General features: G+C 55.0%; 6 protein-coding genes across 6 annotated transcripts; 4 read left to right on the top strand and 2 right to left on the bottom strand.

Annotated features, from left to right (window-relative positions):
* Positions 1-33: 33 nt before the first annotated feature.
* Positions 34-421, bottom strand: QC764_0088030 (uncharacterized protein; the record flags this gene model as incomplete). The annotated part of the gene is made up of 2 exons (XM_062940895.1): positions 336-421; positions 34-207 (listed from the first exon to the last, which is right to left on the bottom strand). Exon 2 carries the CDS (start codon positions 142-144, stop codon positions 34-36), a length of 111 nt encoding a protein of 36 aa, XP_062797038.1. The 5' UTR covers positions 145-207; positions 336-421.
* Positions 202-8,475, top strand: QC764_611410 (uncharacterized protein; the record flags this gene model as incomplete). Its single annotated transcript, XM_062949622.1, has 2 exons — positions 202-8,180; positions 8,248-8,475. The coding sequence occupies exons 1-2, from the start codon at positions 3,282-3,284 to the stop codon at positions 8,473-8,475; spliced, it is 5,127 nt and encodes a 1,708-aa protein (XP_062797036.1). The 5' UTR covers positions 202-3,281.
* QC764_611420 (uncharacterized protein) lies at positions 1,502-2,600 on the bottom strand. Its single transcript, XM_062949623.1, has 2 exons — positions 2,173-2,600; positions 1,502-2,088 (listed from the first exon to the last, which is right to left on the bottom strand). The coding sequence occupies exons 1-2, from the start codon at positions 2,187-2,189 to the stop codon at positions 1,641-1,643; spliced, it is 465 nt and encodes a 154-aa protein (XP_062797037.1). The 5' UTR covers positions 2,190-2,600; the 3' UTR covers positions 1,502-1,640.
* A 714-nt stretch (positions 8,476-9,189) lies between the features above and the next one.
* On the top strand, positions 9,190-11,040 carry QC764_611400 (uncharacterized protein; the record flags this gene model as incomplete). The annotated part of the gene is made up of 3 exons (XM_062949621.1): positions 9,190-9,440; positions 9,500-10,477; positions 10,542-11,040. The coding sequence occupies 3 exons, from the start codon at positions 9,190-9,192 to the stop codon at positions 11,038-11,040; spliced, it is 1,728 nt and encodes a 575-aa protein (XP_062797035.1).
* Positions 11,041-11,501: 461 nt separating this feature from the next.
* QC764_0087990 (uncharacterized protein) lies at positions 11,502-11,743 on the top strand (the record flags this gene model as incomplete). The annotated part of the gene is made up of 2 exons (XM_062940894.1): positions 11,502-11,574; positions 11,634-11,743. 2 exons carry the CDS (start codon positions 11,502-11,504, stop codon positions 11,741-11,743), a joined length of 183 nt encoding a protein of 60 aa, XP_062797034.1.
* Positions 11,744-12,153: 410 nt separating this feature from the next.
* PTR2_5 (peptide transporter ptr2) lies at positions 12,154-14,462 on the top strand (the record flags this gene model as incomplete). The annotated part of the gene is made up of 5 exons (XM_062949620.1): positions 12,154-12,157; positions 12,225-12,806; positions 12,861-12,986; positions 13,047-13,123; positions 13,182-14,462. The coding sequence occupies 5 exons, from the start codon at positions 12,154-12,156 to the stop codon at positions 14,196-14,198; spliced, it is 1,806 nt and encodes a 601-aa protein (XP_062797033.1). The 3' UTR covers positions 14,199-14,462.
* Between the last annotated feature and the right edge of the window lie 202 nt (positions 14,463-14,664).

Here is a 14,664-nt window from a genome sequence, read left to right as displayed (position 1 = left end):
GGTCGTTGTTGGGTGGTGGGCAAGAAGGTGCTTCTAGAACGCGACGGGGGGGCTGGCGTGGTGTCTTGTGGATGGATGTTGAGGGGATGTTGATGCGTGTGGACGACTGTGGCGGTTTGTGTTGCTGTTCAACTTGTTGGCCATGAGCGTGGGCACTGGGGGTTCCTGGCGCGGCGGCGTGCAGGCTAAGAACGGTGTGGAGCCCTTCTTTGCGTCACTTTCAGCGCTGTCGTCATAGCCTGGTGGTGGTGGGTCCAAACGTTGTCCCGGGACTTGGGGGTTCCGTTTGGTGAGGAGACCCGGGGACGGGTCAAGAACAATGCCGAATACCTTACCTGACAAGGCAGAAAAAAAAAGAAAAAAAAGAGAGATGATTGAAAACAATCGAGGGTGAGGCAGACGCGACTGAGACCTAGCGAACATACACACAGCGAGCGCACTCAGTTCCCAACTTGCAAAATGAAATTCAGTTCATAGGGTTCGGGCTTTGGTGACGGTTTGGGATGAAACTGGGAAGCTGAAGTCGGATATGTGGACTTCCACGTTGCACGCTACGTACATGAATCGCAACCAGACCCAACGTCATAGGTAAAACCCACCAGTTGGCTAAGTATCTCATCTTGAGCGGTGGGGCTTTTTTCTTTCTCTTGCCTTCTGTTTTTCTTCCACCCCTTTTCGGTATGTTGTACAGTACCATGAGTATCAACTGTATCTGTCTTGCGGTGTCTGTACCGCCTGATTTGCTGTCTTACGACGGCCGACGGATATGGCAAGCAACAAAGACATCTTCAAAAGTCGACTATCGCAAGGGCGGAGGGGTTGATGACAGGGTGAACGGTGACGGAAGAGCAGTGAATGCACAAATGGCGCCATGTTTCCTCTTGGACGGGACCCTTTTTGCGGCTTCTGCAGCAGGACAGGCCCACCAAAGGCAGCTTGGCTGCCAATATCTGCCATGCTGTGTCCATGATCTGACATGCAAGCCCGGGTTCTAGACCCGAGAAGACCGTCTGATGCCGCCTGCATTCCTGCCTTGTGCCAGTCCGTCCCGGGCACATCACTCCGCCGTCACCAGGCGTGCCAGGAAATCCAGCTCATCGGTTAGCCCCGCCGTTTTGTCACCAGGCGCACCAGGCTTTCTTCATCGGTTTCAGGGTCCCACACCTCCCGGGAATGCCTCGTGTAAGTACATACATACACACCCAAGCCCGTCAAGTTCATTTCTTTCGGTATTGCTGTGTAAGATTTCCGGTTGCACCAGCAGTTCCCACGTTGGGAGGTTGAGCCCGGCTCCCCGGGTCCCTGGAGAAAAGCCACATCGGTTCGGAATGTTAGATCCGACATCTGATCTTCCATACAAGTCTCCGATCTGTCTGCCGGCACCTGAACCGAATTGCATGTGTAGCTGTACAGAATAATGTGACGATAAATGCCGTTGGGAGGGGGTCGTCTGTTATGTTTGTCGGTGCAGAGCCGCACCAAGAACACAAAATGCCATTAAACTCTATGTTTGTCCCACACAACGCCATGCCATGCATCATGGTACAGAGGTATACGCGCCAATACCGCAGCTTAATACAAAACCCAACCAATGTACAGATTCCCTCTAGATCACAACACTACAGGCCTCTCGGAAGGCCTCACAGTCGTATATGGAGATCCAAACAATCAATCTCCCATTCTCTCCTCCCTAGCAAACTCCTTAGCCACTCAAGCCCCAATCCCGTCCATTCCACCTTCGTCTGAGCGATCTTGTCCGCTGCCGCCGTGGCAAGAGCACCGGCAGTCGTATTCATCACGTCGGTAACGACATGTGTCGTCGAGCTTGGGCTCGCGGTAGCATCTGTCGTCGCGTTCCAGCCCGTGATGGTGGGCAGGTAAATGTAGCTTGCAGCCAGCCTTGGCTGGAACCAGTTGCTCGCAAAGTCAAAGAAGCAATGGTCAGACCAGTTGCACGATGTCAGGAAGAGTATGAAGAGCAGAATCGAGCAATAGACGCATGGGCGGTTGAGAAAGTAGGTGCAGAGGAAGAAGAGAAAGATGAAGACGGGCGATGCGCTGGTTGGTATAAAAAGGAGGGGCAGCCAACTGTTGATCGAGGCATTGTCAGCGCGCGGTTCTGTCGCTCTCCAGGAATTGGAGGCACGGTTGCAGAAAAGAGTCATCGCTTACCTGCGCAGACAAAACATGGTGATCGATTACCGAAGCGATGGGCACCTGTTGCTGCTGGCGTCGGGTCTGGGGAGAAGCAGGCAGAGGTTCCCGTCGTTGCGACAAAGTTTGGCGATGAAAAATACGATGATGGAAAATGTTGTCGTTGAGGAATTCGGCCGACACTGTTAATCCCAAGTCACCGAGTTGAACTACCGCGTTACTTATCGCGAGGAGGATTTGCGGCGAACAATGACATGATGGAGCTTTCGGTCCCGGGCGACGCAACGTCGAGGCAATCAGCGTCTTTGCCTCCCGCATTTTTGGAGATGCCGGGCTTGGCAAGGCTGCTTAAGTAATCACCGCCATCACGATTCAAGAGGCGCGGCTTGGCACTCCCAAGGTACTGTTGCAAAGACTGCATCCAATGTCAGAAAAAGCCTACCATAGTTGGACGACTACCCGGAACTCACACTACATTTGAGGGCACTGCTGTGATGACAGATATTGGGTATTTCAAACTTCAAGTTGGATATCAAACACCAGTGGTGATTAGGCCATAGGACGCCCTGCTTTTTTCTCTTGCAGCACAGTCGGGGCTGCTCATTGGACAGGCTCGGTGACACCACCTCCTACACGGTCCAGGTGCCCCGCGTGCGACACGTGTAGCTACAGCACGGGCCACGCACCTGCTCCCCAGCCTCTGCGACCCAGCAATATTTTTCGATACATTTTGGGCAACCTACGACGTCTCCCCAATCCCGTCAAGAATATCTCCTTCGCACCAATTCTGCAGCACTGCACCTGCTGCTGCTTGTCTCCTCTTTTTACCCTACCACCCCTCCCCCTCCTCATCCCCTTTGTCCCTCCGCGACCGCTGCCCCGTCGCGACCTGTCGGACCTCGCTCGGGCGCTTGGACGCTTTCGTCCGTCCTTCGATTTCGCTTTGGCGTTTGTGTTCTGTTCGTTCACCATCTGCCGTCGTCAGGGGGCCGTCATCGCAGCAACAGCAGTTGTTGACGACTACTATCTGTAGTCCAGCTATCTGAGCGACACCACTCTTCCGCATCCTGACGTAACTTGAGCCCGGCTTCGATAACCAAGGCCCCCCACCGCCGCGCCTTCTCGCCATGTCCAATTACGGGTTGCCTGGCGGCGGCAACGGTGCGCCCGATACCGATGCATCAAACAACTTCGAGTCGCTTCTCGCCCAGCTCCGACGGCAGTCCTCTCCTAGTCCCGGCCCATCACCCGGCCCTGGACCCGAACAATTCTCCCAGTTTGGTACCTACAGTCAGGGCGCAGCTAATCAGTCGTTTTACGGCCATCATTCCAATACCGACTCCCCCAACCTGCCGGGAGGCCATGCTCCCATTGATTCGCCTGCCTTCCTGCCCGAAGCTCCCACACCACCCGTCGGCTTTGGCGGCTCTCAGTTCCCCCCCGGCCTTATGAATCCCATCGGAGCAGGCCGTCATATTGGCGGTGGTGGTGCTGGCGGGGGCGGGGACGAGCGGACAGCACATTTGTTGAACCTCCTGAAGTTCAACAGCAGCGGTGGTCAAGGTGGTCCGCAAAGCATGCAGCAACCGGCTGCGGCTCGGGAGCCACCCATCAACTATGCTCCTGCGCATGTAGCGCCTCAGGTTATCCATGCCCCGGCCCCAGCTGCTGCCGACCCTACTGGCCTCCTTGCGGCCCTGATGAAGGGTCGTCTCGACGCCGAGTCCACCAAGCCCGAAGCCGCTTCGACATCTTCGTCGTGGAATCAGTCGGCCCCGCCCGCTGCGGGCACGCAGCAGTATCTTCTCAATCTGCTGAATCGGCCCAAGCCCAGCCAACATGATGCCGACACTCAAGAACCAAGCCTTTTGACCCCTCCCCCCGCCGAGGATGAGAGCTCCCATGGGGGTCGGTCTGCCGAGCCGACACTCGTTGGCACACTGGCATCGCGTTCCGAGTTCGAGTTCGATCATAAAAACGTCGAGTCTCCACACTCGCTTCATTCCCACCAGTCACACCAGTCGCATCCGTCGCATCAGACAGGTCATCAATCCGGTACCGCTGGGAATTATTCCAACCCTTTCGATGACCTTTCCAGCTCCTCTCCGGTACATCGCACCCCCAAGTCTTCCACCACTCCGGGAGCTTCGAGCACCGCCGGGACTAGTCATCCAGTGCCTACTAGTTCGGCCCCCGCTCCTGCTTCAGCTGCCGGACCCATCCCCGGGACTATTCAAATTCTGAAGAAACCTGACCAAGGGCTCCCTCGTCATCAGCAAAGACCCTTCAACGACCGCGGCTTGGCCAACAGCCCCGAGAGCGCCAGGCGTCAGCTGGAATATGCTCCGTCGCCTCTCTCCCATACCAGCGCCGCTGAGAAGTCAGACCATGTAGACGTCGCGTCTGTTGCCAACAGCGCCTCTGCCGCTCGGCCATCGGAGGTCAAGGAAAGTGTGTCGGATGCCGTCAACGGTCTGGCCGAGCAAGTTGACCGGGAAGCTCGGGAGGCTGTCGCTCGTGCTCAGCAAGAACAAGCCCAGGCTGGAACCGCCCAGGACTTTGACCATTTGCTGAATGATACCACCGAGGAGGAGTTTGCTCACTCTACCCAGAGCGGACCCCGGTCTCAGAACCAAGAGTTTGCCCATGATGATGGTCGAGGAGCTATCGAGTCGACCCTCACGAGCGAGCTCGCTAAGGACCTGTCTGACAACGTTGAGGATGGTTCTCATGCTGCCCAACAGCCTGTAGCCGACAGCTGGGAGAGCGCCGAGGCGGACGAGATTGTTGTGATTGAAGAGACCGCAGCTCCGGTCAAGGTGTACAACTTTCCCATGAAACCCTGGATCACCATCAATCTTCAAGAGACTGATGAGCCCCGGCCAGTGTTCCGTGAGGAAGCCATCCTTGACATTGCGCGGCTTAAGAAGGACTTTGATCAGATTGATCGCAACCTCGTGTCCGCCTCCGAGACCTACATGGCCTACGGCATGTCCAAAGCTGGCGGCCTTCGCGTGATCCGGCAAGAAGACGGCAAAGACGCCAAACTCTTCACCGACACAAAGGATCGCATCTTCAACGTTGCCATCTCCACCTCGCCCTCGACTGAGCATCCCAAGGAAGCCATCATTGGTACAGGCGTCAGTGGGACCGTTTACTGGGTCCAGCTCAAGAATGGAGAGCGTGATCATTTGGAAGATGCTCATCCTGAACAGTACGGCTTTGCTTTGCCCCCCATCTCGTCGCAAGAGGGCGGCGATATACCTGGTGGCGTCCTCAAGACCCGCGCCCGCACCTCGTCCATGCATCCGGACTTTTTTGCCGTCGGCCGTGGAAAATCCATCAACATCATCTGGCCCTCGTTCATCTTCGAAAACAACTTGTTCAAGAATGCCCACGACCGCGTGGTCGACACTGAAAAGCTTCTGAAGCAGTGCTCGCTCAAGATCAACACAGGCAAGGCTGGAAAGGACTTTACGTTCAGCCAGGATGACACTGTAGTTGTCTCGCTGGATAAGAGCGGGCGGGTCAAGTTCTGGGACGTCCGGGACCTCACGGCTGTTAAGGAAGGCTCAGAGCGTTCGAATCCCATTCCGGCACAAACCACGCTCGAGATCAAGGAGCCGCTCCTCACCCTGACGACCACTCCAGAGGGTGAAAAGGCCTGGCCTACCTCTGTGTTGCTGTTGGATAAGTACCGACCGTACCAGAAGCGTGTTGCCCTGCGCTACATGGTTGTGGGCATGAAGCAGAACCACACCCTCCAGCTGTGGGACCTCGCTCTCGGCAAGCCGGTGCAGGAGTTCAACTTCCCGCACAACAAGGAGTCAGACGCCGTCTGTAGCGTCATGTACCACGCCCCGTCCAGCATGATTGTGGTCGGCCACCCAACACGAAACTCCATCTACTTTCTTCATCTTTCGGCGCCTAAGTACACGCTCAAAAACCTGTCGCAAGTAGACTACATTCAGCGCCTCGTGGCCCAAGACTCGTCGATTCCTCAGCCAGAGTCTACTGCCGTCATTAGTGGTATCCGGGAGTATTCTTTTGCCAACAAGGGCGTGCTTCGCAGCCTGACCATGCTGGAGAACCCTGCTGCTACTGCCGACGGCGATGAGCCCACACTGTTTGAGCTCTATGCCATGCATTCCAAGGGCGTGACCTGCTTGTTTGTCAAGCAGGCCGAACTCGGCTGGACCAAGGACAATAAGGTTATTCTCTTGGCCGATGCCGTCGAGACAGGCCTGGTCACCATCTCCAAGCTTGTTGCGCCTCCTCCTCTCCAGCCCGCGGAAGCCTCTGCTCAAAGCAGCAACATCTTGAACGACGCCGCCACCGCTTCCCAGATTCGCATCGTCTCGCGTAATGCCAAGGAAGCACTGCAGAAGATGCCGTCTTCTCAGGGTGAGGAGAAGAAGGGGGCCGGCGTGTCGACGCCGCCCAAGTTTGAGCGAAAGGAGGAGAACGACACGCCAGCGCCGCAGCCTGAAAGGAACGAAAAGAAGGGAAGAAAGAAGAAGGCAGCTCAGCAGGCTCAAGCGCAGGCTGCTGCTGCTGCTGCTGCGTCTGCTACAGGTGCGACGGATCGCGACTACCCTGCTCCCAACGGCGCTGCCGAGCTCAACAGAGCTACCTTGCAAAAACTGGGAAAAGCTTCCCGTGGCAACAACGGCGACCAATCCTCCCTGCCCCCTTCGATCCCTCCTGCCGAGCCATCCTCAACGGCAGCCGCCATTTCCTCCGAGCACCTCGAATCCGTCGTCAACAAGATGGAATCCCGCATCGTCGCCAACATTTCTAGCCGCTTCGACACCGTCTTCAGCGACATTCTCAAGCAGATGCAGGAGATTCAGAAGAGGCGTGACGCCGAGTTTGCCAACAGCCAGTCTCATCTGTTGCAGATGGTGTCTGATGTTCTCAACGATAATACCGAGTCTGTGCTCCGTGCTTTGATCATTGAACAGATTGACAAGAACGTCATACCCTCCATTTGCGGCTCTGTCGACCGTTCCGTTGCCGAACAGTTGAGCAGCCAGACCAGCTCCCAGGTCAACGCCGTCCAACAGGAGTTGAAGAGAGCTCTGCCCATCTCGGTCAACCAGGCGCTGCAGCAGACCGACTTGATTAACACCATCTCCGACAAGGTCTCGTACAACGTCAATGCTCGGATCGATCAGCAAGTTGAGATCCAAATCACCAAAGCCTTCAACACGCTTGCACCCCAGCTGGCCAAAAACACAGCGCAGAGTCTTCATCAGCGCATCGTCGAGGATGTTCACAGGCACATTCACGAGGCCTTCGAGAGGCTCGAGAAACGCCGCCGCGACGAAGATGCCAAGCTTGATCGCCTGATTGCCCAGACCAAGGAGCTCTCCACCGCCGTTGCATCACTAGCAGCAGTTCAGTCTCAGGTATCCAAGGATTTCGGGACTTTGAGAGAACAGGTCCATCAGTCAAGTCAACAAAGCACCCCCATCAAGCAGGAATTAAACAGCCGTGGTCACCGTGATAGCTCGGACTTCTTCAGTCAAACTGCTTCGGATTACGGGTCACAGCATTTCCAGCACACGCAGCATCAACACCAGCTGCCTGTGTCACATGCCCGCACCCATCCGCAGGCACCTCAACCCGTAACACAGCGTCCACAGCAGCCTCATCAGCAGGCGCTCCAGCACCAGTTCAACAGTCCCAGCCAACAGTTGTACTCCCCCTCGGGCCGTGACGAGGAGCGTGAGGCCGCCGAGCTTAACAAGCTTCTCGAGACCATCCACAATCTGCTGCAGAACGATAATATCGATGCTGCCATGCTCAAGTGGCTCCACAGCGGTGACAAGGCCGAGGTGGTCTTCCAGCACATTATTTCTCGGCAGTCTCCGGGCATGCTGCGAAATCTAGCCCCTCTTCTGCTGCTTTCGATCGGCGCCAACCTTGTCAACGAATTCCACAGCAACACTCCCAAGCTCACGCAAAAGATTGACTTGCTCGAGTTTTTGCTGGCCGCTTTCGAGTCCAAGCTCGGCTCAATGGTATGTACTTCGTCTTTGATCGCGTCTGCTCTTGAGCATAGAGCCACGGCTAACCAGGTTGTTGTAGGATGAGCAAACCCGCGAGGTGACACCTCGAATCATGTCGCTTATGCGGAGCAAGTTCCAGTCGCTGCAGTCAGAGCTCATGGCCGTCAGTCCCCAAAGCCCCCAGCTGAACACGCTCGCGTCTATGGTCAAAATTGCCTCCCAAATTGTGGAACTGATGAAGCATGGCGCTGTTGCCGGGCCTGTGCCGAGCCACATCCAAGGGCATTACAATAACTCTGCTTACTGAATGCTGGTCTCGGGTGCCTCGTAGAGGGCCAATTTGGTGCAGGATCTTCTCAACAGTTTTGTGTCAGCGTTGCCTGGTCAAGGGTCGTTGACTGATACTTTTGCTCTTCTGCCGTTGTTTTTTCGTTGTTTGAGGTTTCTCATGTTGCGCATATCTTGGCCTGCTTGACCTGATCCACCCGGGCACGGTGTCTTTTTATTCCCTACCACATTGAAACTTTGTGGTTTTTTTCATAGCTTCATGTTTTGACTTGGGTCGGGTATGGGAAGCGGATTGATATGGATGGTCCCATAAGGTTTAGGTATTCGTGGGTAGCATTATCACGCAGCGGAATGTCTATTTTTGTAACTCGTGGCGAAGGAGCCGGTCACTTGAGAACCACATCTGCTTTCGGATGGTGTGTGAAATATGATCAACTAACGGTTGGTGTGGAGATGAAGCTATCGAGAAGCTGCATCGTTTGGGTAGTACGAACCCAGCCGCGGCAGGCAATTACAGGGGAAGACCAGTGAATCAATGGAGCCAAGATGTCGCCATGGGCCCTTGTGCTGCGGGGGTGATGTGTTGTTGGTGATTAGTGTGTGAGTTGATACAGAACAAGATGATGGACGGAGTGGCGGCTTCTGATAAAATGCGGGTCCTCCTCTTTTTCTTTTTTTTTCCTTGTGTTCCGGAAGTATTACCGTCATTTTTGGTTGTTTCGACAGTGTAGAGATGGGTGGTGGCAGTCTCACCTACTTCAAAAGCCTCGCAGGCTTGGCAGCAGCAGCAACGACCACTGCGACGATGGCCCCAACCGGAGCAGCAGCGGATTTCTTCAAGATGCCTCTCTGCGGCCGCAGTTTCCGGCTCGAGGAAGCGAGCATTGATGACATGCAAAAGGCGATGGGCAACGGAACCGTGACAGCCGTGCAGCTCGTCGAGTGTTATGCGCAAAGAGTACTGCAGACTGACGACTACATCAAGTGAGTATTACTGCCTGCCTCTTCCGGGTGATGGAGAAGTTGACGACTGCCGTATCTAGCTCGTTACTCGAATTCAACCCGGATGCTCTGGACATTGCAGCCAATCTTGACCGGGAGAGGAGGGCGGGAAAAGTCCGTGGGCCGATGCACGGCATTCCGTTTACCGTCAAGGAGAACATCGGAACCAAGGATAAGATGGAGACCACGGCCGGATCCTGGGCGCTTCTGGGCTCCCGAGTGCCGAGAGACGCGTTTGTGGTCAAGAAGCTGAGGGAAGCAGGAGGCGTGCTGCTGGGCAAGGCGACGCTCAGCGAGTGGGCGGATATGAGATCGAACAATTACAGCGAAGGCTACAGCGCACGGGGTGGACAGGCCCGGTCTCCTTACAACTTCACCGTCAACCCCGGCGGAAGCAGCAGTGGGAGCGCGATTGGGGTGGCAGCTAACGCGGTGGCAGTGTCTCTGGGAACGGAAACCGATGGCTCTGTCATCAATCCTGCCATGAGGAATTCGGTTGTCGGCTTCAAGCCCACCGTGGGACTGACTTCGAGAGCTGGAGTTGTTCCCGAGACGGAGCATCAAGACACGGTGGGCACATTTGGGCGCTCCGTGCGAGACGCCGTTTACACGCTTGACGCCATCTACGGGAAGGACCAACGAGACAACTACACACTTGCGCAGCAAAGTCCCAGGGGCGGTTACACGCAGTTTCTGACCAACAAGAGAGCTTTGAGGGGCGCGGCATTCGGACTGCCCTGGCAGTGTTTCTGGCGGCACGCTGACCCAGAGCAGCTGAGGCAGTTGACTGCGCTGCTCGATTTGATTACGGAGGCGGGTGCCACCATCATCAACGGGACCGAGATCACAGACTACGAGACCATTGTCAGTCCGGATTGGTGGGACTGGGACTGGGGCACGAGAAGAGGCTATCCGAACGAAAGCGAGTACACTGTTGTTGCTGTTGACTTTTATAACAACATCAATACATACCTCTCCGAATTGGATAACACTGACATCAGGTCGCTCGAGGATATTGTGTGAGTAATTTCCTTTTATTGCCAGCGGTGACCATGGTTCACAAGGGCTGACATGGATGCTCAGACAATACAATTACGACAACGATGGCACTGAAGGAGGAAACCCGTGGCCATTGGGAAATCCCGCCTTCTACTCTGGCCAAGATGGTTTCCTGGCTTCATTGGCGACCAAGGGCATCCAAGATGAGACATACTGGCAGGCTCTCGAATTCACACAGACAAAGACTCGCAAAGGCATAGACGATGCTCTGAACTACAAAGGCAAGAAGCTCAATGGTTTGTTGGTCCCACCCGCTGTTGGCCAGAGCTATCAGATTTCTGCTCAAGCTGGATATCCCATCATCACTCTGCCTGCCGGGATTCATTCGGCCACGGGAATGCCGTTCGGACTGGCCATTCTGCAGACGGCATGGGCTGAATCAGAGTTGGTCAAGTTTGGATCGGCCATTGAGGATTTGCAAAAGACCACGGCCGGGAACCAGTATAAACGGTCTCTTCCTACTTGGGAGGGCTACAAGAAGAAGCCGATTCCATTGTTAAATATCTACGAGGGATCGGATTGAGTTGAATTTATATACTTGCTTGTCTACCTACCCTGAGATGGTGACCGAATTGCTGGAAACATCGCCAAGCCGCTTGAGAACTTGGCTTCAACTGCCCAAGAGCTCGCTGACTTGGCAGTCAAACAAGCTTTGGGCTTGGCAGCCAGACGAACATTGCGCTTGGCGGCCACCTACAACGACATCTCATGAGCTTTGCGAGACTTCGAGCTGCTGACTTGCGACGAGAAAGACAGAAAAGTTGCCGCATGGAAAATAGCAGAATCTGGACCAGTCCAGCATGAGATGGAGAATCTCGGAAGGCTCGGAGTGACAAGGATCGTTCTCCAAACCCTTCGCAGCAGTTGAAAGGTTGAAAGTGGAGTAGGTATGTTCTTCATCCACTCCCATTCAGATCGGCCGAGGGAAACACTAGAAGCACAGGGGGGTGCTGCCGTTGACGGTAAGGTATACAGAAGTACAACATGATCAAAGTTCCGACCACATCTCCACGCGCGGCTGAAGTGCTGTTCCCCAGGTCCTGGCCGTACCTTACATGTATGTGCCTTATGCATGTTTCCCTCCTGTGTGACTGCGGGCTCATTCCACTCGCACAGATCTGGGGAAGGACCGATGGGGGAGAAGAAAAATGGACTCCACCTGCTTGCTCGGTCAGAGTTCCCATCATGGCAGGCAGGTAGGAACAACATTCCTTGCACAGAGATAAGGAAGCCATGGATGAGCAAGGAAGCATTGCTTTTCGCCGCTCTTGCCCTTGCATGCCCCAGCCTTCGCACAAATTCAGACGAGCATAAATCCGGGGCCAGCTGCTGTTTTCTCTGCCCACCGACTGCCCCCGTTACTGACAGTCAGTCACGTTTCGTCCGAACTTTAGTCGAACGCCCGTCCCGTCGGGAACCAAGGCACTCTCGCAGGCCTTAATCTTTGCTGCTTCCCTGAGTCGGGTCGCCCTAAGCACGCTCTACCCGCCATTAGCCTTGAGCGACGGTTCTGTTCCCATCTGTCAAGCTCACAGGACCCCCCCTCTCCCCCCTTCCCAAGCTTGCCTCTGCTCTGCTCTCTTTTCTCTTTGCACTCCTTCTCTTCGGTAGCTGGCAGAGACAGGCGACTGAAAGTATGGGTATGTGTAACAGATGTCATCGACGACCCTTCTCTGATGCGACCCACTAACCAGCCATACTCCCCAGCAACAAACGAGAAGCCTGAAAAGGCTGTCGCCATGACGGGTGAGACGAGCGACGTTGAGTCGGCTTCGCTGCCTTCGGTCGACCCCCGCACCATCACCGAAGACAACTACCTCGGCAGGCCCACTGAGGAAGACCTCGCCACCCTCCGCCGTGTCCCCGGTAACATCCCAGTCATCGCCTATCTGATCTGTGTTGTCGAGTTCTGCGAAAGAGCCTCTTACTACGGCGTCCAACCCCTCATCAGCAACTATGTCAACAGACCTATGCCACGAGGAGGCAATGGTTGGGGCGCCCCTCCCCGCGACAAGAATGACCAGCAGACGGCTGGTGCTCTGGGAATGGGCACCGTCGCCGCCAACGCTGTGACGCAGAGCTTCAGCATGTTGGCCTACGCCCTGCCAGTGGTGTTTGGTTGGATGGCCGATGCCAAGTTTGGCCGCTTCAAGCTGATCTGCTGGGGCGTGGCTGTGTTTGGTGTTGCCCATGCCCTCATGGTGGCTGCCGGCAGCAAAGACTTACTGTTGGCGGGGACATCCAAGGCTCCTTATTTTTTGTCTGTCTATATACTTGCCGTGGGTGCAGGTGAGTTGTTGCGGAATGGTCCCTGTTGGGCCACATGCTAACAGCACGGGATAGCCATGTTCAAGCCCAATGTTTCCCCACTCCTTCTCGATCAAGTAACAACTACCGTGCCCACCGTTATCACGCTGAGTAGTGGGGAGAGGGTGATCCAGGATCCCGAGTCGACGACGGAGCGCGTTAGTGAGTTTCTGCCCCTGCTCTGGCCGGCCTACTGATCCCACCTGACCCATGACTGAACAGTGCTCTGGTTTTACTTGATGATCAACATTGGCGGGTTTATGGGCGTTGCCACGTCGTATTCAGAAAAATATGTTGGTGTAAGTGTCTCGTCACTGTTCCAAATGTCTCACATCTAAGCTCACAATTTCAAACCAGTGGTGGCTTGCCTTTCTGATCCCGCTCATCCTCTACCTTCCCCTGCCATTCCTTCTCTGGTTCCTTTACAAGCGTTTGATCCTCCACCCCCCTGGTGGAAGCGACCTTCCCAATGTGTTCAGGATCCTCAGCATCTGCTTCCGCCGTGGTGGCTTTGCCAAATTCGGTCGGCATGGGTTCTGGGACCTCGCCAAACCATCCAACATTGCAGCTGCAGGCCTCGCCGAGAGCTACCCAACCCGCTGGAACGATGACTTCGTCGAAGACGTGCGCCGTACCTTTCAGGCCACAGGCATCTTTTGCTTCTTCCCCATCCAGTACATCAATGACAATGGCATTGGCGCGGCGGCCAGCTTCTTGTCAACTATGCTGGAGACAAACGGCGTCCCCAACGATGTTATTTCCAACTTCAACGCCTTGAGCATCATTTGCTTCGCGCCCATTCTCAACTACGGATTGTATCCGCTTCTGCGTAAGATGGGCATTCACTACGGCCCCATCGCCCGCATCACAACTGGCCTCTTGATGTCGAGTGTTGGTGGAGCTGGATACACCATCATCACCCACTACGCCTACAAGCAGTCACCATGCGGGGAATATGGGAGCAGCGACTGCACCATCGGGACTGGCGTGGCCCCCATCAGCATCTGGTGGATGGCCATTCCTTTTGCCATTGGAGGCATCTCAGAGCTGTTCGTCAACGTCCCCGCCTACGGCCTCGCGTACTCCCGTGCGCCTCCCAATATGCGCGGGCTTGTCTCTGCCCTCAACCTCTTCACCTCCGCGGTTGCGTACGCCATCGGTTTGGCATGCAGCAGCGTCATTCAAGATCCTCATCTGGTGTGGGACTTTGGCGGTCCAGCCATTACAGGTGGAATTTTGAGCGTGGTGTTTTACTTTTTGTTCAGGCATATCGATAGGGAGGAGTATGTGCTTAGCAAGAATAATGGGCCCACGAATGTGGAAGTGGAGGGGGTTGTCGCTGGTGCTGCACTCAAAGAAACCACTGAGAAGTAATGGAAGAGAGAGAGAGAGAGATAAGGAGTGAGAGGGGTGCTGGTTTCACTTTTAATGGGTGCAGTCGACATTATTTTTGACACCAGACTGGTGAATCATCATCGGTCACGCTGGCCAAAATCTTCGTTATCAGCATGGATTATGAGTCAAACGATATGAAGATAGGATATGAGAAAAGATGTTTTAATTGACAAGATTATGAATACCTACACCACTTCTGCTTGATCAGTGTGCCCAGAAATACCATGAAGCCGCGTATTGGATATCCCAATGTCGAGGCTGATACCGGTGGCTCCTGTTGTGAATTTGTAATTGCTGGTCGACGCTACCACAGAGGACTGTTGGGGATTGGGGGTGGGTAGCTCTTGCAAGAGAGATGAGCAGTGAGAGAAAACAAAGACAGGACATGTCTAGAGTCTGGATGATGGGGGCCCGAGGAAAGAGGCCTCGTGAGGGGAGCAACATT

The sequence above is a fragment of the Podospora pseudoanserina genome, chromosome 6 (genome assembly GCF_035222485.1).
Source record: "Podospora pseudoanserina strain CBS 124.78 chromosome 6, whole genome shotgun sequence".
Classification (NCBI taxonomy): domain Eukaryota; kingdom Fungi; phylum Ascomycota; class Sordariomycetes; order Sordariales; family Podosporaceae; genus Podospora; species Podospora pseudoanserina.
Note: the sequence above shows the minus strand (reverse complement) of the source record. Positions and strands in the feature narration are given on the sequence as shown.